The sequence below is a fragment of the Rana temporaria genome, chromosome 10 (assembly GCF_905171775.1).
Source record: "Rana temporaria chromosome 10, aRanTem1.1, whole genome shotgun sequence".
Lineage (NCBI taxonomy): Eukaryota > Metazoa > Chordata > Amphibia > Anura > Ranidae > Rana > Rana temporaria.
The window spans coordinates 24,461,255-24,484,466 of NC_053498.1; the positions used below are offsets into that span (position 1 = coordinate 24,461,255).

The 23,212-nt window shown below is 42.2% G+C and overlaps 1 protein-coding gene across 1 annotated transcript; it reads left to right on the plus strand.

Annotated features, from left to right (window-relative positions):
- The first annotated feature begins 247 nt into the window (after positions 1–247).
- LOC120916451 (hyaluronan synthase 1-like) lies at positions 248–19,776 on the plus strand. The gene is made up of 5 exons (XM_040327425.1): positions 248–341; positions 6,344–7,282; positions 13,480–13,705; positions 15,597–15,729; positions 18,254–19,776. The coding sequence occupies exons 2-5, from the start codon at positions 6,392–6,394 to the stop codon at positions 18,924–18,926; spliced, it is 1,923 nt and encodes a 640-aa protein (XP_040183359.1). The 5' UTR covers positions 248–341; positions 6,344–6,391; the 3' UTR covers positions 18,927–19,776.
- The last annotated feature ends 3,436 nt before the right edge of the window (positions 19,777–23,212 follow it).

The window sequence follows — 23,212 nt, forward strand, 5'->3', positions numbered from 1 at the left end:
TAAGCCCTCTTACAATTTTTTCTTTCCAAATTGGCACCTCGGCAGTCAACCTGAAAAGCTGCCAGGGCAAGGTACAATGCTGCCATAAAAGCAGAGTGTGGTTATTTAACTCTAATTTGTTTCATTACATTTTTTTTTCTGAAGATCAGGGAATAATTTAGTATGCTGAAGTCATGCTGAAGTCATTTTTTACAGGAGAAAAATCTGTAACGTCAAGAGCAAGTATTACGTGTTCAAGGTGTGTCCCATATATTTAGATAGACCATGCCTCACCAGCCAAAAGCAGAGCTGTCTGCAGACACACTCACATCTCCGAGCTACAGCAAAACCCAGTTTATCTGGTAAGTTTAATGATTTCTAAACTAAACAGTCACACTGGGCTTCTCTATTATAGAAATTCCTATATATATATTTATAACTGGGATTAATATTTTTTTATTGAATTCATTTTTTTTTTTTTTTCAATAATGCTTTCTTTTCTTTGCTTTTTTTTTTTCAAGCCTGATTTTGATTAAAATCATTACAAAAAAATTATTTATACATTGTAGTTTATATTAAAGATAGATAGATAGATAGATAGATAGATAGATAGATAGATAGATAGATAGATAGATAGATAGATAGATAGATAGATAGATAGATAGATCATTATATAAATAGTTTCTAAGACAGCCTGTCTGCATGGCTTTTTTTTGTACTTGGATTGGACTATTGATAATATTTGGGAACATTCTTTTTTTTTTTTTCTTGCGATAACACCACTGTCATCATGCTTACCATTTTTCTGTTTCTTGTTCTTTTTTATTTATTTATTTATTACGTTCAACCCTGAATGTGATTAAAAGCATCAGAGAGGGGATACAATTCTAGTTCATAACAAATTCCATTGAAGATTTTTTACAGGATATTGTGGAAATAGAAATGATAAAATATATTAAATATTATTTTAGAGATAGATAGATAGATAGATAGATAGATAGATAGATAGATAGATAGATAGATAGATAGATAGATAGATAGATAGATAGATAGATAGATAGATAGATAGATAGATAGCATGTGTGCATGACCTTTTTTTTTTCTTGATTGGGCTATTAATAATATTTGGGATTATTATTATTATTATTATTTTGTTTTGTTTTTTGCAATAGTGCCACTGTCATGCTTTTCATTTTTATTTTTCAATTTTTTTTATTTTTTTTTTTAAGTTCAAGCCTGATTATTGAAAGCATGACAACAATGACAAATTTACTTTTATAGTCTAGTTCATAACAAATTTCAATAAAGATTTTTTTCCAGGATATTGCGGAAATAGAAATGATAAAATATATTAAATAATATTTTAGAGATAAATAGATAGATAGATAGATAGATAGATAGATAGATAGATAGATAGATAGATAGATAGATAGATAGATAGATAGATAGATAGATACATAGCAGACGGTTTATCTGTGACCACATTTTTTTCCACATGATCAGAATTATCGGTCATATTTGTCTGTTTGTTCTTTTTGCGATAATGCCACTGTAACATGTGCGTTTTATTTTCTAACTGAAGTCTATTTAGGATTGAAATGATGACAATGATGACAAAAAATGACTAGTAAATTTTGGATCATAAAACATGTCGACATGAACTTTTTCATTCTGCAAAAAAATTTTAAGGGAAAAAAGTCAATAATTATGGCACAAGCTCATGACAAACAATCAAGATTGTTTCAGGATCATTTGAAATCAAATTTAAAGAAAGCAATTGAAAATTGTCACAAGTTAGCTTGGTGAAGGAGCTGAAGCTCTGCTGGCTTTCATCAATCAATTAATCAATCAATCAATCAATCACCCAATGCAAGCAAAGCTGTTTTTTTTCCCCAAGAGAGGTTTCCAAACATGTGATTGGGTATTCTTTGCAAAGTGAAATTGCACATTTATTAAGCTAAGGGAAAATTCCTTGCAAAGTGAACAGCCTATTTGCCTTTAGTAAATCAACCCCCAGTGAGTGGGATTAATCCAAATTACTGCATAACGCTTGTGAAAGCATAAGGCAACGGACAACCTTGCTGGAGGTATTATACATCAGCCTTTCTCAATGCTTTTACTCCAGAGGAATACTTAAAGTGTTTTTGGGTCTTGAGGAACCCTGGCAAAAAACAATTCATTGGAAAAAATGTTTACATTGCTGGTCAGTGGGAAGAATGCCCCCCTTACATTAGTGATCAGTGGGAAGAATGTTCCTCACATTGGTGGTCAGTGGGAAGAATGCCCCCCCTTACATTGGTGATCAGTGGGAAGAATGCCCCTTGCATTGGTGATCAGTGGGAAGAATGCTCCTTACATTGGTGATCAGTGGGAAGAATGCCCCTTGCATTGGTGATCAGTGGGAAGAATGTCCCTTACATTGGTGATCAGTGGGAAGAATGCTCCTTACATTGGTGATCAGTGGGAAGAATGCCCCTTGCATTGGTGATCAGTGGGAAGAATGTCCCTTACATTGGTGATCAGTGAGAAGAATGCTCCTTACATTGGTGATCAGTGGGAAGAATGCTCCTTACATTGGTGATCATTGGGAAGAATGCTCCTTACATTGGTGGTCAGTGGGAAGAATGCCCCTTACATTGGTGATCAGTGGGAAGAATGCCCCTTACATTGGTAATCAGTGGGAAGAATGCTCCTTACATTGGTGATCGTTGGGAAGAATGCCCCCTTACATTGGTGATAAGTGGGAATAATGCCCCTTACATTGGTGATCAGTGAGAAGAATGCCCCTTACATTGGTGATCGGTGAGAAGAATGCTCCTTACATTGGTGGTCAGTGGGAAGAATGTCCCTTACATTGGTGATCGGTGAGAAGAATGCTCCTTACATTGGTGGTCAGTGGGAAGAATGTCCCTTACATTGGTGATCGGTGAGAAGAATGCTCCTTACATTGGTGGTCAGTGGGAAGAATGTCCCTTACATTGGTGATCGGTGAGAAGAATGCTCCTTACATTGGTGGTCAGTGGGAAGAATGTCCCTTACATTGGTGATCGGTGAGAAGAATGCTCTTTACATTGGTGGTCAGTGGGAAGAATGCTCCCTACATTGTAGAATTTCACAAAGGGATGGACAGCCGCACTCCAAAGGAACTTCAAAAGTTGTCTTTATTGGTAAAAATGGACATGCATCACAAATACAGCCAAAGAAAGGGACAGTGCTTAGGCATGGCTACACTGAATCAGTGTGAAACGCGTCGGCTGTCCCTTTCTTTGGCTGTATTTGTGATGCATGTCCATTTTTACCAATAAAGACAACTTTTGAAGTTCCTTTGGAATGCGGCTGTCTATCCCTTTGTGAAATTCTACATTTGCCTTGTGCATTGCCAGCACCTTGGTTTCCTGAGAAGTTCCTAAATTGCTTACAAGACCCACCTGGAGCGGTGACTCCCTTCCAATGCTCCCTACATTGGTGGTCAGTGGGAAGGATGCTCCCTACATTGATGATCAGTGGGAAGAATGTCCCTTACATTGGTGGTCAGTGGGAAAAATACTCCTTACATTGGGGCTCAGTGGGAAGAATGCCGCTTTAATGGTGGTCAGAATGTCACCTCTACAGACAGCCAAAAAGATCATTGGTGACATGCAGTTGGCTTTACCAAAGTGGCGTTGGCCCTGGAATAATGCAGGCACCATCAGATCAGCTCCAGCTCAATGAACCCCTAACAACCTTTGGAGAAACCCTAATTAAGAACGGCTGTTTTAGAGAGACTAAATGCTTAGCAAATAGCCACCCTTTTGTCTAGTCTATGTTTTTTTTTTTTTTACTAGAACCGGAGAGAAAAAATCTGGTGCAGCTCTGCAAAGAAACCAATCACTTTCCAGGTTTTATTGTTAAAGCTTAATTGAACTAACTGAAGTTAGAAGCTGATTGGCTACCATGCATAGTTTGCACTCTCCAATTTAAGTAAATCGACCCCTACGAGTAGATGCCATTAATTGAAGTGCATTTCCACATTTTCACCCCATTTTGAGAAACTCCTACTATTTTTTCCCATTCACACAGCACACCTAAAATAATATAACACTCTTTTAGTTTTTTAGTTGTTTCTTTGGAGCAGGATTAAACACAGATCTCTCTAGACAGCGAGTATAGTAATAGCTTACAATGTGCGTATTTAGGAAAATTTAGGGACAGACTGGATTAAAAATGCATTAACATATGATGTACCCACCCAAGCCTTGAGATCTTTTAATCTTCTGTTAGGACATACAGTGTGCACATCCACTTTACAACTGATAGATCTGCCAACACAGTACAGACAGGGTAATTATGGTAGACATAAATACCCAGCCCCCCTCCTCAACATTACATAGAAGGGGAAAGCTAGGTAGGATAGGAGAAGAGTAAAATAGTGAACAGCAATTTTTAAATGCTAAAGTTATGTTAGCCTAGGTTCACAAATGTGCGTGCGTGTTTGCGCATTCACGTTGCGGGTATAGCAACTTGTTCAAAAAGTTCCCGACCCTTTTTTTAAAATGTGCCACAGGGAACTAGGCGGTGCTGCGGCACCATGAGGCTTCACCCAGGAGAGAAAATGTAGGCATTTTGCCAATGCATGGGGTGCCAGTAAGGCCCCGTACACACGACCGAACATGTCTGCTGAAACTGGTCCGCGGTCGTGTGTACGGCCGATCGGACCGTTTTCGAGCGGACAAATGTTTCTTAACTTGCTTAGAAACATGCCCGCTGGAATCCTGTCCGTCGGACATGTTCGGTCGTCTGTACAGACTTACCGTACATGTCCGAGCGGCCGCCATCCCTCGCATGCGTCGAATGACTTTGACGCATGCGTGGAAGCATTGACCTTTCAGCGTCGCGCACGTCGCCGCGTCATCGTCATGGCGACGGCGCGAACACGTCACCGCGCTGTCTGTCCGCGCGGATTGTCTCTCATTTCTGTATGATGGTGTGTACAGCCATCATACAGAAATCTCCGGGCGGGCATGTCCGCTGAAAACGGTACGGCGGACCGTTTTCAGCGGACATGTTTGCCCGTGTGTACAAGGCCTAAGAGTTTTTCTGACACACCTGATTGTCTTTTAAAAGACAGCGCGTTTCTGTGTGGCTCAGGTACAAACCTGATTATGCACTCAACTCAATGAGAAGAGAATATAAAGTTGGTGTAATCCCAATTTGGCTGCAGAGGTGGAAATACACTTTGAGGCTATCCATTATTAAAGAAAAAACAGACTGCAAAAAAGGCCACACAGATACAAATCATTAATACGTAGATTAAGCCTACACTTTAATGATGTATCACCCTCTCTATCTCTATTGGTGACCCTTGCCTGATGTAAAATCCAACATTTTTGAGTTGCCACAGGAAGTGAACCAAAGAAAGTGGAAGAGGAACAGGAAGTGAGGGGAATTTTTTAGTTGCCACAGGAAGTGGACCAAAGGAAGTGGAAGAGGAACAGGAAGTGAGGTGAATTTTTGAGTTGCCACAGGAAGTAGACCAAAGGAAGTAGAAGAACAGGAAGTGAGGGGAATTTTTGAGTTTCCACAGGAAGTAGACCAAAAGAAGTGGAAGAAGAACGGGAAGTGAGGGGAATTTTTGAGTTGCCACAGGTAGTGGACCAAAGCAAGTGGAAGAGGAAAAGAAAGTGAGGGAAAATCTTAAAATGAGACAAACAACAGTTTCAATGACACTTGTCTTAAAGGGGTTATCACCTTTCTTCTTTTGTTTGGTTTTAAAATTATTATTATTATTTGTAAAACATGTGTAGTATTCCTTGGACCAGTATCTTTTTTGTTTGAAGTAATACAGCCTCCTTATCAGGAAGGTTCAACTGGTGTCATACATTAGCTAGGGAAATTAGTTTTAGCACATAATTTATTATACCAACCCAGTATGGTTGGATGGTGTTTAATGCTCATAACTTTTTTTAACTTTGGTTTAGGACCAAAGGTTAGATCCTGTTCAGATATATATTGCTGTCTGTGTCTCCATTAGAAAGATGTTCTCTCATTTCTTATCCAGAGGGCTGTCATGGGTATAGGAAGTAGTGAAAATGATTTATTATGGGCATGGACAGCAATACCAGAAGTAGAGAATGCAAGTTTTGAAACCCCCAGGATTTTAAGTCTGTCCCTGGGGGGGGGCCAAATCTTGTCCTTGATCACAGCAAGAGACATTGAGAAGAAATATTTGCAACCAAGTCACAGCCAATAAAGTTCTTCCTCCACTTTATGTAGACAAGGTTTGGTTGGAGTTGGGCATTAAGTCCAATTCAAGTGCATCAAACAAGATACAATTCTGATTGTAGAAGTGATATGCAAGTGTTGATTTATTGTTTTCTTCTTTCAGACACATTGCTCAAAGCTACCCAACCTCTGGTAGCTCCTTGAAACAAAAATGGCTGACATAGAAAAAGATGAACGACCCTGGGTCGGTGTACTTCGTAGGGTAGTGACTTTTGCATTTGCCCTTTTAGTGCTGTCAGCAGTACTATGGGCATTTATTGATAGTATCCCCTTGGCCCGTGATGAGTATAGAATCATGGCCTTCGGAATTTACGGGGCGTTTTTAACGGTGCACCTCATAATCCAAAGTTTCTTTGCCTTCCTTGAACACCGGAAAATGAGAAGAGGTGGCTCCCCTTGCTCTTACACAAAAAGTGTGGCCTTGACCATATCCGCTTACCAAGAAGACCCCGTCTACCTGCGTGAATGCCTTGAATCTGTCAAGAACACACAATACCCTCCCGATAAGTTAAGAATCATTATGGTTATTGATGGCAACAGCCCTGATGACCAATACATGATGGACATGTTTAAGGAGGTTTTTGCCAATGAAGAAGTTGGGACTTATAATTGGCCAAACAACTACCATCACTGGGACAAAGACAATGCTGAGAAGTTTTACGATAACGAGAATCCATATGAGACGCATATAAACCCCAACATCCAGTGGATTGACCCACAGCAACCAGGACAGGATGTCATTTATGAAGTCAATGAGATGAACTATGAAGGGGATGTGAATTATGACAACATGGTAAATCAAAGGCAAGTTGCTCAAGCAATGGAGATGAAGGATCGTAGAAGACACCTCTCTGGTGACTTTCTACAAGAGGAAGCACTGCCTGCTTATACAGATATCGAAATGGAGGACCCTACCAGGCAAGAAGTTGAGTCTGTCATCAGGAAAAATAGATGTGTCTGCATCATGCAGAAGTGGGGTGGAAAGAGAGAAGTCATGTATACAGCCTTCAAAGCTCTTGGAGACAGCGTGGACTATGTTCAGGTAAGAAAGTACTTACAAGAGTTTACTGAAAGCTTTATATATCACATACAGTATGTTTATGTTATCTGGAAAGTGTTAAAGGGGTTGTAAAGGTTCGTTTTTTTATTTTCTAAATAGGTTCTTTTAAGCTAGTGCATTGTTGGTTCACTTACCTTTTCCTTTGCTTTCCCTTCTAAATGTTTTTTCTTTGTCTAAATTTCTCACTTCCTGTTCCTCCTCAGTAAGCTTTCCCCCATCATCCGAGCCGTTCTGGCTGGGGGTTAGTCAGCGTGCTTGCCCCCTCCCTTGGGACTACATCCCTGCGGGTAACATAGCGTCTCCTCGCAGGGATTTAGTCCCAAGGGAGGGGGGGCATGCTGACTAACCCCCAGCCAGAACGGCTCGGATGATGGGGGCAAGCTTACTAAAGATGAATAGTGAGAAATTCAGACAAAGAAAAAAAAAATTTAGAAGGGAAATCGAAGGAAAAGGTAAGTGAACCAACAATGCACAAGCTTAAAGAAACCTATTAAGAAAATAAAAACGAACCTTTAAAACCCCTTTAAATCAAAATCACTGTTTCTCAACTGCAGTCCGTTTAGTTTTTGGAGGAACATTCACAAATTGATACCCCCCCCCCCCCACACTCAGGACCTTTCCTTCCTCCTTGGATGGTCAGGGCTTCCCTCTCTGTGGAGGTAAAAATCTAGACTTGAATGGGTCATACCCATACTATAGAATCAATGTCCTGTCTATGGCGCAGGTTGGGCAGCCCAGTCTAATGCTGTTCCTTCACTGGCCAGTCAAAGATTGGGGACAGGTAGATGACCAACTTTGTTATCAATTGCAATAGTAAAAAGTGAGGTCAACAACATCTCCCATATGTTTGAATTGCATATGAAGATTGGGGTAGATTCACTAAGACTTACGACGGGCGTATCAGTAGATACGCCGTCGTAAGTCCGAATCCCCGCCGTCGTATATTTAAGCGTATTCTCAAACTGAGATACGCTTAAATATTGCTAAGATACGACCGGCGTAAGTCTCCTACGCCGTCGTATCTTAACTGCATATTTACGCTGGCTGCTAGGGGCGCAAGTTCTTTGTGAATACAGGACCTGCGGCTCAAACTTACGGCGGCGTAGTGTATCTGAGATACGCTACGCCGGCCAAAATCTGCGTGAATCTACCCCATTGTTGCCTTAAGTTAAGATTTGAATTACCACGAATCTAGATGAAAAAGAGAAAGTAAAACAGTGAAGTTCATAGTACAGTAACTCGTAAAAGCCAGTTTCACATTCCTAAAATAACTCCAGTCAATCCAACTTTTTATTGGTTGCTATGGTTTACCACATGGTCCTAAATACTGCCATGCTGAATATATACACTAGCCTTCAGAACACTACAAAATGCTAAAGCTTTGGAACTAGATTATGAAAAGAAGTAGCAGTAAAAAAATCATTACCTCTCAGCAGGCCATTTTAATGTCTTATCTAATGACAGCTGTAAATGCAACTGTTGCTACAGGCAGCAGCAAGGTTATTCTTGTATTGGTCTGCATTTGTGTTTTGAAGCAGGAGTTTCAGGAGTGTCTCCAATGCCTCATTCACTTTAGAGATTTGTTTTTCTTGGGTCTAATTGGGGAGATTTCCCTTCACTTACTGTGCCAGAGACACTGCAGGAAATGGAAGGAGATCTCTTTAAAGTGAAGGGACAGCCATCACCCAAACAGGTTTGCTCATTGAAAGATTTCCTGTGACTAATCAATGATCACCAGGACAAACAGAGGGTGGAATGCCTTGGCGGAGACACAGACACCAATAAAAATATTCAAAACTAAAAATTGTGCGACTTTTCATACACGTTAAAGGATACAACACGGAGATTCAGATTTGGTAGGACTGGGATTTAGCAATAGGTTTGTAGGTCTTTATCGAACCTATATGTAACTTGGCAAATAGTCCTGATGGTACTGTACACCAGTGGTCTCCAAACTGCGCTAGATGCAGCCCTCTGGTTGCTTTTATCTGATCCTTGGATCCACTAATACCATCAGTGGGGCATAATTCCCTCCAACTGACACCAATGAAGGGACACAATTCCTCCCAATGACACCAATGGGGCCCAATAACACCAACAATGGGGCACTATTCCTCTCATTGACACCAAAGATGTAGCAGTGTCTATTCCTACTGATGTCAGCACCTTTTCTAGTCCCAATGCCCACAGTCTGGCCCCCTTTAAAGTGGTTCTAAAGCCTCAAGGATTTTTTATCCTAATGAACTCTATGCATTAAGGAACAAAAAAAATTCTCTATTGCAGTATCCACCCAGCCCCCCTTCCCTCCCCATCCCTATTCTTACCTAAGCCCAATAGGATCCATGGACATGCAGGAGAGCAGCTGTCCTCGCCAATGTCTCCCTACTCATTGGGCAGAGTGATAGCAGCAGAAGCAATTGGCTCCCGCTCCTGTCAATCAACTCCAGTGATGAGGGAGCAAGGGGTGGGGCCTAGTTCCGCTGTCTGTGTCAATGGACACAGTAATGGGGCTCTGTAGCGAGGCACCATGGGTGCCCCCACAGAAATCAGTTTCCTATTGGAGGCACCAGAAACAGAGAAGGAGCACCAGCGGGGACCATATTGCACATAGCAGGTAAATATAGACCTGTTTATTATTTTTATTTTTTATTGCTTTTACAACCACTTTAACTGTGAAGGACAGGAAACTGGCCCTTTGTCTAGAAAGTTTTAAGACCCCCGCTGTACAGGTTCAATAGAGTTCTTATCCTTTAGTAATCTGTACTAGCCAATCTGGTTTTAATAAGTCAGACCACAAAAAATATGGGTTCTGATTGGTCGCTCCTAATCACTGAACTTCTTTATAAGAATTATTGATTGAATAAGGCTGTTAGTGTCTTAATATGTCTTTAGCTGTAGTGGACAAACCCTTCCAGTTTGAATTTTTTCTGGGTCCTGGCTGGCATGTTTAGCAGCCTTTTATGACTGCCAAAACATTTTGTGACCTTTTACTGTTACAATAGTGCCCTTAAAGCGGATGTGCCACGGGGAAAAAATATTAAAAGACAGCAGCTACAAATACTGCAGCTGCTGACTTTTAATATTAGGACACTTACCTGTCCTGGAGTCCAGCGCTGATCGCAGCAGAGCACGAGCGATCGCTCGTCTCTCTGCTGCTCCCCCCTCCATCCACGCTGAGGGAACCAGGAAGTGAAGCGCTGCGGCTTCACTGCCCGATTCCCTACGGCGCATGCGCGAGTCGCGCTGCGCCCGCCGATTGGCTCACACGCTGTGTGCTGGGAGCCGAGTGTTCCCAGCACACAACGGGCGACAGACGGGAAGTCAGAAAAACCCGTCTTTCGCCCGTAGCGTGTGGCCTGGAAGTGGGTGCAAATACCTGTCTTTAGACAGGTGTCTGCACCCCCCTCCCCCCTGAAAGGTGTCAAATGTGACACCGGAGGGGGGGAGGGTTCCGATCAGCGGGACTCCACTTTAGGGTGGAGAACCGCTTTAACAACTCTTTGTAGGGTTTTGCCTAGCCATTTAAAATGAACCTATAATTAAATGTTACCTTAAAGTCTTGTGTAACAATCTTGCAGATTACTGTAGATAATTAAAAGAGTAATAGAAGTAAAATAGACTCCCTCTGGTGTATTTATGATCTTATTTATTTATTGCAGGCATTTATAGGGCCCCAACAATTTACACAGCACTTTACATATTGCATATTCACATCAGTCCCTGCCCTTAAGGGCCATTCTTCAAATGCATACATACACATACTAGACATGAGTCAATTATCCTAGCAGCATTTATTTTTTAATGTTGGAGGAAATTGGTGTACTCAGTGAAAACCCACGCAAGCACAGAGAGAGCATGCAAACATACCAGTAGTATGAGGTATGACTTCAAACCGAGAACCCTAGTGCTGCAAGGCAGGTCTGCTAACCACTAAGGTTATCCAACTAAAATGTAGGCATTTGGTCTGGTGATCTTTGTTAAAAGGGGAGGATCTGAGTTCAAAGTGCCCAATCCTCCTCTTTGGGACGACACGACCCAAAGCATTGTCTTTCTAGCAGCACTGGAGGGAGACAAGAGCAGCATTAAAGTTATGACTATCTGTCAATCTATTGCTGTTTAATCATCTGGACTTTATGTTGGCATTAGAGCATAGGACCCCTTAAGCCCTGTACACACGATCAGTCCATCCAAAGAGAACGGACTGAAGGACCGATTCATCGGTCGGTTTTGACCTATCTGTCAGGCGTCCATCGGTTCAAATTTAAAGCAAGTTCTAAATTTTTCGACCGAAGGATAACGGACCGATGGGGCCCACACACGGTCGGTTTGGACCGATGAAACGGACCTTCAGTCCGTTTCCATCGGTTTTGACCGACTGTATGTACGCGGCCTAAGACATAAATTAGTAGGAACATTTAAGATGTAGGATTATGATGAGTAAAGAGCCCTGGGCAATGAAACCACAGACACAGTCAAGTGATCACTCATAACTGAAGTGCAGTAGACATGGCCTTTAACTTTATTTTGCTGCGGTTGAAAAATACAGTGCCGACATTAGAATACATGTCCATTCCTATTTAAACCTGGAAGTTTGCCAGAATAAATAGGGTGTTGTCACATACCCTGACACTTTCAAATTGCATCTAACCCCAAGCATGACAAACACTACAATGGCTCCTATATATTAGTTGACGCAAGCTTTCAAACCTTCAAACATTGTTGCAATCAGACAAGAAAACAAGCTGAGTTGTACTGGGTGTTGTGCTAGAAGGGCAAGTTATAAACAAAGTGGGTGACGACGTGACGTAAATGTTGTCATTTGGCTTAAAATGAAGAGTCAAAATGGAATGCTTAGTTTTCTTTCCTATCTCCAAATACTCCCCAATGGCTCATTTCACAGCAACATTCATTGATTTGTTGAATATTAATTATCTAATCAAAGCCATTGCCTTTGACATCATCGAGGTGGAAACCACCACCAACATGTCTGCTGTTAGAGTTGGGTGAGCTCTCGCCTTTAAAGAAGACATGCTATAATGAATATGCTGTGTGTGACCCTTAAGGAACACACCAATTTATTTTTGTTTGCCTAAATTACTGAAATAGAAGGGAAGTTTTTAACGTATATCCAAATATCTAACGCCATTTTTATTTTATTGTGGAAAAAGTAGGGTTTCCTTTCTCAACCAGGGTTCCATGAAACCCAAGGGTTTCTTCAAAGGTTGCTAGGGGTTTCTTAAACAATTCATCTCTCATGTACAATGACCACCAATGCAGAAGGGACATTTTCAATTTTTCCATGTTGCTGTTTTTGATGGTTGGAGGTGACGAAGCCGGATTCCTGTTTATCCCTTTACATCTCCCCTCCTCGCTGCTCTCCTTTCTGTTGGCGGCGGGTAACCCTTTGCCTCTTTCACAGCTCCTGGGTCAGGCCATCCTATGGAATCTCATTGCTATAGGTTTTTTGCTTATTCAGAAGCCTGCCTGTTACATCTGTTTATCTATTTTTTATATGACTGATCAGACAATGTAAAAATATTTCCTGAAGAAGTGAACACTTCTTCATGAAACACGTTGAGATGTACGGCATGGCCAAAGCATCCTTCTTTTGGTCTATATATGTTGTTTCATAGCATTTTAGCATTGTGAATCATTGATCTATATACCATTGGTATTATGTTTGTATGCTACATGTGTTGAATAAAATGTGTGGAATTATGTTTTTGTGAATGGTACCTCTTTAAAAGTCCCATGGGTACTGTGATTGTATGAGCTAGTTCAAGATTTGAGGGCCGGGCTATGCCCCACTCATGCACATAAGCCAATAATTCATGTTTTAAGATCCAAAGCCATTTTTATTTTGTTGAGGAAAAAGTAGGGTAGCCTGTCTCAACCAGGTTTCCATGGAACCCAAGGGTCTCTCCAGAGGTTTCTAGGGGTTTCTTAAGTAATAGGCAGTGATGAATTCATCTCTTATGTACAATGCCCACCAATACAAGAGGGCAGATTTCCAGTGAGGTCACTTGTACACTGACCACTAATAAAAAGTAAAACTGCAATTTTTAATAGTCGACTTTTCTCCTCCTATTATTATTAGTCACATAGTCAACATAGATTCTGACGTCTAAAAAAAAAAACAATATTCAATTACCTTTTTTTTTCTAATATTTCTAAAACAGGTTTGTGATTCGGACACTAAATTGGAACCACTGGCCACCGTTGAGCTTGTAAAAGTGCTCGAGTCCAATGACCGTTATGGTGCTGTGGGAGGGGATGTGCGAATTCTGAATCTATCAGACTCCTATATCAGTTTCATGAGCAGTCTGAGGTACTGGATTGCCTTCAACGTGGAAAGAGCCTGCCAGTCTTACTTTGACTGTGTCTCCTGCATCAGTGGTCCTCTTGGTAAGTTATAATAAGAATCTGTCAATTTGAATGAACTAATTGTCCAATTTACAAATATAGTAACTGGAGGTCCAGACTTGACCTTGGCCAAGGAGAGAAGAGAAAGTCTGGCAAAACGTTGCAGCTTAGCATACAATCCAGAAGACTTTATTGATGATCCAACAAGACACCAAGGGAATCGATTGCCTCTTTGTGTAATGGATTCCCCTAGTGTCTTGTTGGATCATCAATAAAGTCTTCTGGAATTTATGCCAAGCTACACCTCATTGCCAGACTTTCTCTTCTCTCTTTATCCTGCTGGATGGTACTATATGTGCTATGTCTGTCCTGGCACAGGCGGCTTTACTTCATCCTATTATATGTATTTTGATTAAGGGTTGTAGCATCATATCACATCTTCTCTACTTTCAACCCGTTGGCTTTGGCCAATCTGTTAGCCATAACTCTCAGTTGTCCTGATTTTGGTGAAACAGTCAGGATCCAGAGGGAATAACTTTCATAACACTGACATTGACTAGTGGCCTCCAACCTGCAGCCGGATGCAGCCCTTTGCTTGCCTTTACCTGGCCCTTGGGGCACTTTTCCTTTTACTGATACTAGACACTATTCCTCCCACTGACACATACAGTGTGCGTAATTCCTGCTATTGACATCAACAATAGGGCACTGTATCTCCCATCGATGCCAATGATGGAGCACAATTCCTCAAACTGACACCAACAATGGGGCACTGTTCCTCAAACTGACACCAGCAATGGGGCACTGTTCCTCAAACTGACACCAGCAATGAAACACTGTTCCTCAAACTGACACCAATGAGGGAATACTTTCCCTCCCACTTAAACCAACGATGGGAAACTATTACTCCCCCCAATACCAAAGGAACATTGTTTACTTCCACTGACGCTAGGACAATTTCTACTCCCAATGGCCAATGTCAGGACCCCTAAAATTTGAAGAACCGTAAATTGGCCCCTTGTTCAGAAAGTCTGGAGACCCATGACATGGAAAAATGCACACATTGAGAGGGTAGAATTTGAAAGCCTTTTTTTCACAATGCCCTGATTTCTGAAATGAGCCGTGCTGGGATAGACTCTTGGATAGAGTAAACTGTTGCTGTGATGTATTCAGTTCTTGAAGATCTACAGCTGTACCTTTCCTAGAAAGCAGTCCTTTTTGGCGTGACGTTTTTCAGACATTTCCTTACCCGATTCCTCAGTGTAAACCCCTACATTTACCCAGTGAAGGGTCTATCCTCAGGTAATACACAGAGATTAACAAATCCTCCTACATAAATGGTACCTGTTTATCTACAGCACACAGGAACAGAGCTGAGGCAGTCAATCACAAGCTGTGTGCTGGAGCTAGAAGAAAACTACTCAAAACAAATAGGAGATAGCTCGCAATGTAAATAGTCTCCAAATAACAGCAATTGGTCCAGGACTGATGTACTCCGGATGGTCACAGAGGAGGTATTAGGGGCCGCTGAGGTCTGACGTGTTTCGAAGGATTACCTTCTTCCTCAGAGCCCAGCCAGCTGGGCCCTGAGGAAGAAGGTAAACCTTCGAAAAGCATCAGCCGGCAGGGGCCCCTGATAACTTTAACCCTCTGCTTGATGCATAAATACATTTGCAACTCCAGAACACAGCTAAAGTTTTCTATCCATACGCTGCAGTAACACATGTAAGAATAGCCCTCGAGGTGCAATTATCCAGAATGCAAGACAATGAAATTTTCTGTGAAATGCTGCCAAGTACAGTACGCTAGAACATTCTGCAGAAGAAACATAATGTTCTGCCTGCAGCACTATATGATGCATGTCACAACTAAATACACCTGATAACTTATCTGCATTCTTCAATATACTAAATATATTCTTTTGAATATTCAGGGCTCTATCGTAATGACCTCCTCCAGACTTTCCTTGAATCCTGGTACAATCAGAAGTTCCTTGGAAGCCACTGCACTTTTGGTGATGACCGACATCTGACCAACAGAATGCTCAGTATTGGCTATGCTACTAAGTAAGTATTCTACATGGATGGAAGGTCATTCATATTAAAGCTGATCTCCAAGAAAACACCTAAATACGCAGATAAAATATATATAAGGCAGCTATTTTACAGTACCTCCTAATGGATTTTTGTATTTCTGCCCAACCAGTCCTGGGATTTACACAGCTCTGGCACACAGCACAGTGCAGGACTTATTTTTCTTTGCTGCAGTTAATAGTTACAGTTTTTTTCCCCTGCTCCACAAAGGGTTGCCACCTGTCTGAAATTAACCTGGACCCTCCGGGTTTTAGATCCTGTTTCCAGGTTTCAGTCCACAAATTAGTGGCATCCATGCAGCACCAGTCCTCCTATACCCCTCTCCCCTCCCAATCAGATTCCAGTGTTTTTAATTATATTGGTGGGGGGGTGCTTTAATTGGGGCGCAGACTGGCCTGGTAGGGATTATACTGGAGGACAGACTGACCTGGGGGGGATGTACTGGTGTACAGACTGACCTGGGGGGGGGGGGGGACTGTACTGGGGGACAGACTGACTACATTCCTTAAACTTCTCTCATTATATATGGAATTTGGCCACTGTTCCTCTCGGGATTCTACATGGGCTGCAATACTACTCTTCTTGTGGCACCCAAAGGTGCTCCAGGTCTATTACAATTAGGGGTGCAACGAATCCAAAAACTCATGGTTCGGATCGTTCCTCGGATCAGGAGTCACGGATCGGATCATTTTTCGGATCGGCAAAAAAAAAAATCTCCCCACTGTATTATCCACATTCTCCTCTGGGTCACAAGAGTGGTCTGAAGTCCGTTCTCTGCTCAAGTCACTGCCATCAGTTCAGGCACCACGTCTTCCTAACAATATAGTCTGGATCCCCCAGGTGTTTGATCGCTTAGTTTCCTGTGTAGAGGCGGCGGGGGACAAATGCAGCATCAGGCCGATGCTGCATCCACCTAGGTAAGTATAAAAGGGAGGAAAAAATACTTTACTTCTCTTCTAATCGAACAAGTTGAGGATAGAAGCTGATTGGCTTCCATGCACAACCCTATTACTAGAGCTGATTGCCTTGGAGTCTGCAATTCTCCTTAAAATATGAGTCCTCTCCGCAGTAGATGTCACCCCAATTGAGAAATCCATGTGTAATAGAGAAAAAAGGATGACACGTTTTCGAGGACCAGAAATCTCATCATCATTCATCTTATAGCCCTGATGAAGGGGGATGTCTGGCCCCCAAAATGCATTGGCTGTCTTTTGTTTTTATGTGGTATCATTATAGGGTTGGACTCCTAAGAGCAAGTTGATTTGGCACTGTTAGTGCCGGTTCACCGGTTCACACAGGGACGACTTGTCAGGGGACTTATTCTGTACTATGGAATCGTTCTAATAGGAGCAACTCAAGTCACTCCGAACTTAGAAAAAGGTTCCTGTACTACTTTGGGACGACTTGCATTGACTTCTATACAGAAGTCATTTTGCAAGACACCGCTGAAGTCATGCATAGCCTTGCATAGTCGCGCTGTAAGTCAGGTTGCCCCTTTGTGAACCAACACTTATTGCCTCTCTTCCAACATGTGACTGAAGAGTGAAAGGAGAAGCAACAGACTGATGAGCTCATCTCTATGTCACCCTGTTCTCTCCTCTTATAGGCATGTTCCTTCTTAGCACATGCCCACAATGGATTGGCTCCATGTTCTTGTTCTCCCTCTAAAATCCTGGTAAGGATGCTTACCCTTCAGATGTGTGACTATAGGAAAAGAGTATGGCTTCTGCTTCCTTCATTAGCCTGCTGATTAGATAATGAAGGGGCAGTAAGACTACGATGAAGTCAGTCCCGTGCTCTCTCTCTTTATGTAAGCATGCCTACAGTGTCCTGATTTCAATTACTAAAGATGTATGGTAAAATCTAGCTTAGCTGTTTTGTTACCCATTGTTAAAGCTCAGGCTTATGGAGTCCCATAAAAAGGGTGCTGCTGGTTTGTGAGGGTGCATGCTGGGGATGGGTTCGCCCAGACAGAAGACATACAGTCAAAATGAAAAGAGGGTTTTCTGACTGCCACACCCCTTACCTGGCCATGTTGTAGGCAAATAAAAGCAGCCTCAGCTAAGTCCATTAAAGCCACGACCCCAACTTATTTCGCCCCAGCCCTGGACGGAATGCATTGGGGGCATGTCTTCGATTGATTAAGTTGAGGCTGCTTTTAATTGCCTAGAACATGGCCCGGTGGGGGGTGCGGCAGTTGGGAAACCTCCTTTAATTTTGACTTTATGTCTGGGGTCTGGACAAACCCATCCCCAGCCTGCACCCTCACAAAACACAACATGGCTGGGTAAGCGGTACGACAGCCGGTAAACCTCCCTTCATTTTGGCTGTTAGCCATATTGTTGTAAGGATTTTTCAGTTAACCCTAAAACAGGAACCATAACATATCAATGAACCTGTATAATTTATTAAATACTAAGGTTACTATAGAAATTAGACAAGAAAAGGGTTCAAGTAAATATTTCAAATGACTAATCTTAAACATTATTTTTTTTAGGTACACCGCACGTTCAAAATGTTATTCTGAGACACCTGCCCAGTTCTTGCGTTGGCTGAACCAGCAGACACGATGGACCAAATCTTATTTCCGAGAGTGGCTCTACAACGCTCTGTGGTGGCACAAACATCACCTCTGGATGACCTACGAGTCAATCATTGCTGGTGTCTTTCCATTTTTTGTCACAATCACAGTCATTAAGTTGTTCTTCAGTTGCCATCTCTGGGACATCCTTTGGGTCCTTATCACTATCCAACTGATTGCTTTTGTCAAGGCTTTGTATGCTTGCTTCCTACGAGGCAACATGGTCATGATATTCATGTCCCTCTATGCCGTACTCTACATGGCTGGACTGCTTCCTACAAAGTACTTTGCCATTCTTACCATGAACAAGAGCACCTGGGGTACATCGGGGCGAAAGAAGATGGTAGGTAACTATATGCCCCTTCTGCCTTTGTCCATCTGGTGGGCGATCCTTTTTGCTGGTGTGCTCTACACCGTCATTATGATGTCATTGTGCACCGATTGCCGTCTCATTGAGGCAGAGAAAAACTATTTGATCTATGGCTCTGCTGCCTATGCTGGCTACTGGCTACTGATGATCAGCCTCTACTGGATTTGGGTCAAGCGCCTTTTCAGAAAGAGGCAGGATTATTACGATGTCACGAACTGAAAAGGCAAGCAGACCACAAACTTTAGATCCAAGAGCGTATAAAGGACATACTACCAGAAGTATTAGCTGAGATGCTGTATGCCATGAAGGCCAATGCCACGATGTGCTGAAGTCTCAGTGTCCTCTTGCAGGCTGTTTACGAGAATAAGTAAAAGCAATTACTATAAGAAAAGAAAACTTCAGGCTGAAGACCTTTTTCCAACGCAGCTTGTTTCTGCTTTTGTGAATGTTTTTCTTCAGTTCCTGTATATTTTAAGCCAACTTTTTAAAGTGTTTTAGATATATTGGAACAAGGAAGACAAGACAGTCACTGAAAAAGCATCTTACCTGTGTAACCCAAATATGGTCCAAACATCGCACAGTCTTTGGAACCCAACTTCACCGAACAACCAGCTCAACAAACCATAGAGACTAAAGTGATTACAGATGGTGTAGTCTAAATCTCTAGAGATTGGAGATATGGAATACTGACTTGAAGATATGTAGGGTACAATGCAGAGGCCATCTTCATCTGGTGGCAACAGGCAACTGGATGAGCAGCTGCACTCTCGAGCCAGTTCTGACTATTCCCCAAAGTAGAGGAAAAAATTCTAAAAACTTGAACTTATGGAAATGATGTACAATGCAAGCCCTCTTAACTTCTTCCTCCCCCTACTCAGAAAAGATAGGTGGGAATGGGCAAAGCATAGATGTCAATGCTGCTTGAAACAAAATAGAGATGTGTGCTCTGCTACTGTGTTTGTGGACATCTATGAGAATTTTGCAACTTTTTGTGCATATATTGTATACTATATAGATTTTATTAAATTTTATATTATTTATTTGTGTTTCTATTAAATATTTAACATTACTTCTCCATGTTGTATGCGTTTTACTCATTTGGATATATGTTGTTGCCACTTGGTTACTCTGCTGGGGTATCTAGCACATGCTAAAGACGTCACAGTTGTAGTGTGCAATAACTTAAAGGGTCACTAAAGGGACATTTTTTTTTAGCTAAATAGCTTCCTTTACCTTACTGCAGTCCTGGTTTCATGTCCTCATTGTTCGTTTTTTCTCTGATGTTGCTTTAATCCTTCTCTGTTCTGGACACTTCCTGGTTGTTTGTTTCCTGATGACCACAGTACTGGGAGATTCTAGTTTCATTTTTCAAACCATCACTGCTCTATGGCTCTGTCTAGCAGAGAGGCAGGATAACATACAAAAACGAAACTAGATGCAAAAACGAAACTAGAGGTACATTATATGATTGATTTTTATCTATTTTTAATTAATTTTAAAAGGAATCAGTTAACTATTATGTCTCCATACCCTGTAAACAGTCATTTCAGCAAAAAAAATGTTTCCTTTACAACTCCTTTAAAGAAGAGTTCCAGCCTGTATTTAAAGGTTCAATGAAAAAAAAAATAACAATCATGTCATACTTAACTCCGCTGTGCAGCTCATTTTGCACAGAGTGACCCGATCCTCGTCTTCTGGGGTTCCTCGGCAGCTGTCTCGGCTCCTCCCCGCTTCAGATAACCCCCTCTGGGAAGCGCTCCCGAGTCCTGTATTTGGTGTCCATAGTTGGCAACTACAGGACTTTGCCTCCTGCCCTCTCGTCATTGGAGTTGATTGACAGCAGTGCGAGCCAATAGCTGTGCTGCTAAAAATCTATTTAATGAAGAGGCGAGAAACCCAGGTCGAGAAGCCAGCGCATTCTCGACGCGGGACTTTCGAGGGCTCAGGTAAGTAAACGGGCGGCCCTAATCCTGTAATCATCGGATGTTTTTTCACCTTAATGCATAGGTTGCATTAAGGTGATAAAACGGGAAGCTTTACAGCCCCTTTAATATTTAATGTTCCAACTGCTAACTTTTAATATAAGGACACTTACCTGTTCAGGGAGCCCGCGATTTCGGCACCACCGGCTCCATGGTGCAGGCACCGGCATCCTTACTATGGGAAACAGGAAGTGAAGCCTTGTTTCCTACTGCACATGCGCGAGTCACGCTGTTCTCTCTGAATGGTCCCTCTGTCTTCTGGGACCTGTGTGTGTCTCCCAGAAGGCAGCACAGGTAAGGAGGAGGGGCCGCAAGGACATAGGTCACTGCAGCACCCATACACAGAAGTGGGAGCGAGCACCTGTTTATGACACCTGTTGTTTACCCCAAAAGGTGCCAAATGTGGCACCGGAGGGGGGAGGAAGCAGATAAGCGGAGCTTCCACTATTGGATGGAACTTTGCTTTAAGCCAGCCATAGATGATGTGTTTTGCTTTCCTGCAACCATGTTGGAATTGCTTGATTCCCACATCAACACAGTCAGTGTTGATGGAGAATCCCTCTTGTGGAGCTATTGTGGGAGCTCAGGGAGCTGTCGCTGCTGGGAGAACACACTGATTACTGCTAATGGCTATAGCCGCTGGCAATAATCGCATGTAAAAATCCCACATGCTGGTTATACCCAAGTTGATTGATGGACCCATTTGGGTACAATCAGCCTGCCCATAGATGGTTTGATTGGTTGTGTCCCTGCTAAACTGGCCAAGATTCAAACCATCTATGGCCGGCTTCGGGTTGGTCATTGGTGGAGAGGCAGACTGGCACAGTTGGGACCCATCTTTGTGACTCAACTGATGACTTAAAGTGGCATACATGCAGTTGACCCATTCTTTGCATTTCTCCACAAGTTGAAAAACCTTTTTTTCCATTCCTCACCCAATTGCTGTATTAAACCAGCCTCAGATGGAGCGAATTTAGAAGAAAATAGCTTAATTCCCCCATCAACACAGTCGGCGTTGGTGGGGGAATACCTCCCGAAGAGCTACTGTTTTCTGCCAGTGGTGGGTAGAAAACTGTATAGCTATAGGCAATAATGGCATGAAAAATCTGACATGCTGGTTGTACTCAAGTTGCTCAGTCTGCCCATACATAGTTCAAATCTTGGCTGGTCCCTGCTGAACCAGCTGAAATTCAAACAGTCTATGGCCAGCTTTGGACCTTTTATGGCCACCTAATAGTTGAAGCCCAACTTCATTTTTTTCATTTGTTTTGCCTTTTGATGAAGTTGTTAATTTTTTTTAAAGGATAACTCTACCTTTTTGTCACCAATTTTACATTGAAAAAACTCCAGTAAAATATGTTAAGCATCTCTAGTGGGCAGTACATTGGCTAAGTGGTTAGCACTTTTGCCTGGTAGCACCAGGGCCTCCACTGCATTGAGTTTGCATGTTCTCCATATGCCTACGTCAGTTTTCTCCCATATTCCAAAGACATGTTGGTAGGTAAATTGGCTCTAGCATGTGTATTAATGTTAGTTAGGTACCTTAGATTGTAAGCTCCTTAAGTGCAGGGACTGATGTGAATGTATAATATATATGGAAAGCGCTGTGTAAATTGATGGAGCTATACAAGTACCTGTAATAAATAAAGAAAAAAAATGTATTTTAGCTTTGGATAGGGCATGGAAGAAATAGCAACCTCAGGTTTTAATTGCAGTCTGTGTCCTTTCCTGGGAGAGTAAGGTTGGCCATGTATTATGCTATTTTCTTTCCCTCAACCACCGGTTGAAGGAGGAAAATTGCTTGGGTAACCCATCATCATAGTCATAGTTGATGGGAGAATCCCTCCTGCAGCGCTATTGTGTTCTGCCGATGTGGAATGCTCCCCGCACTCCAAATAAAATTACCACTGTTGGCAGCTATAAACACCGGCAGTGATGGGAAAAAGGGAAAGCAGACAGGCTGGTTGTACTGCAATCAATGGATCGACTTCAGTTCAACAAGCCTGCCAATAGATAGTTTGAAATTTGTCTGCTTCCTGCTGAACCGGACAAATTTCGATCTGCCAATGGATGGCTCAACTCTCTCTATCCCTCCTGGTGGCCCTTGCACCAGAACATAAATAAATAGGAAGTCTCCCAATGGGGAAACTTGGAGAGATTTAGGCCTTGTACACGCGACCGTTTTCCTCGACAGAATCCATCAAGAAACTTGGTGGCAGGGCTTTTTTGACGAGGAAACCGGTCGTGTGTATGTTTTATCAAGGAAACTGTCGAGGAACTCGACGAGGAAAAAAGAGAACAAGTGACGGGAGTCTCAATTTCCTCGTCGTGTTCCTCGTCGGGCTGGTTTTCGACGAGAAACACGTTTGTTTGTGTGTATGCTAAGAAACCCGCGCATGCTCAGAATAAAGTATGAGACGGGAGCGCACCTTCGGTAAAAGTAGCGTTTGTAATGGAGATAGCACATTTGTCACGCTGTAACAGTCTGAAAAGTGCAAATCGTCTCTTACCAAACTTTTACTT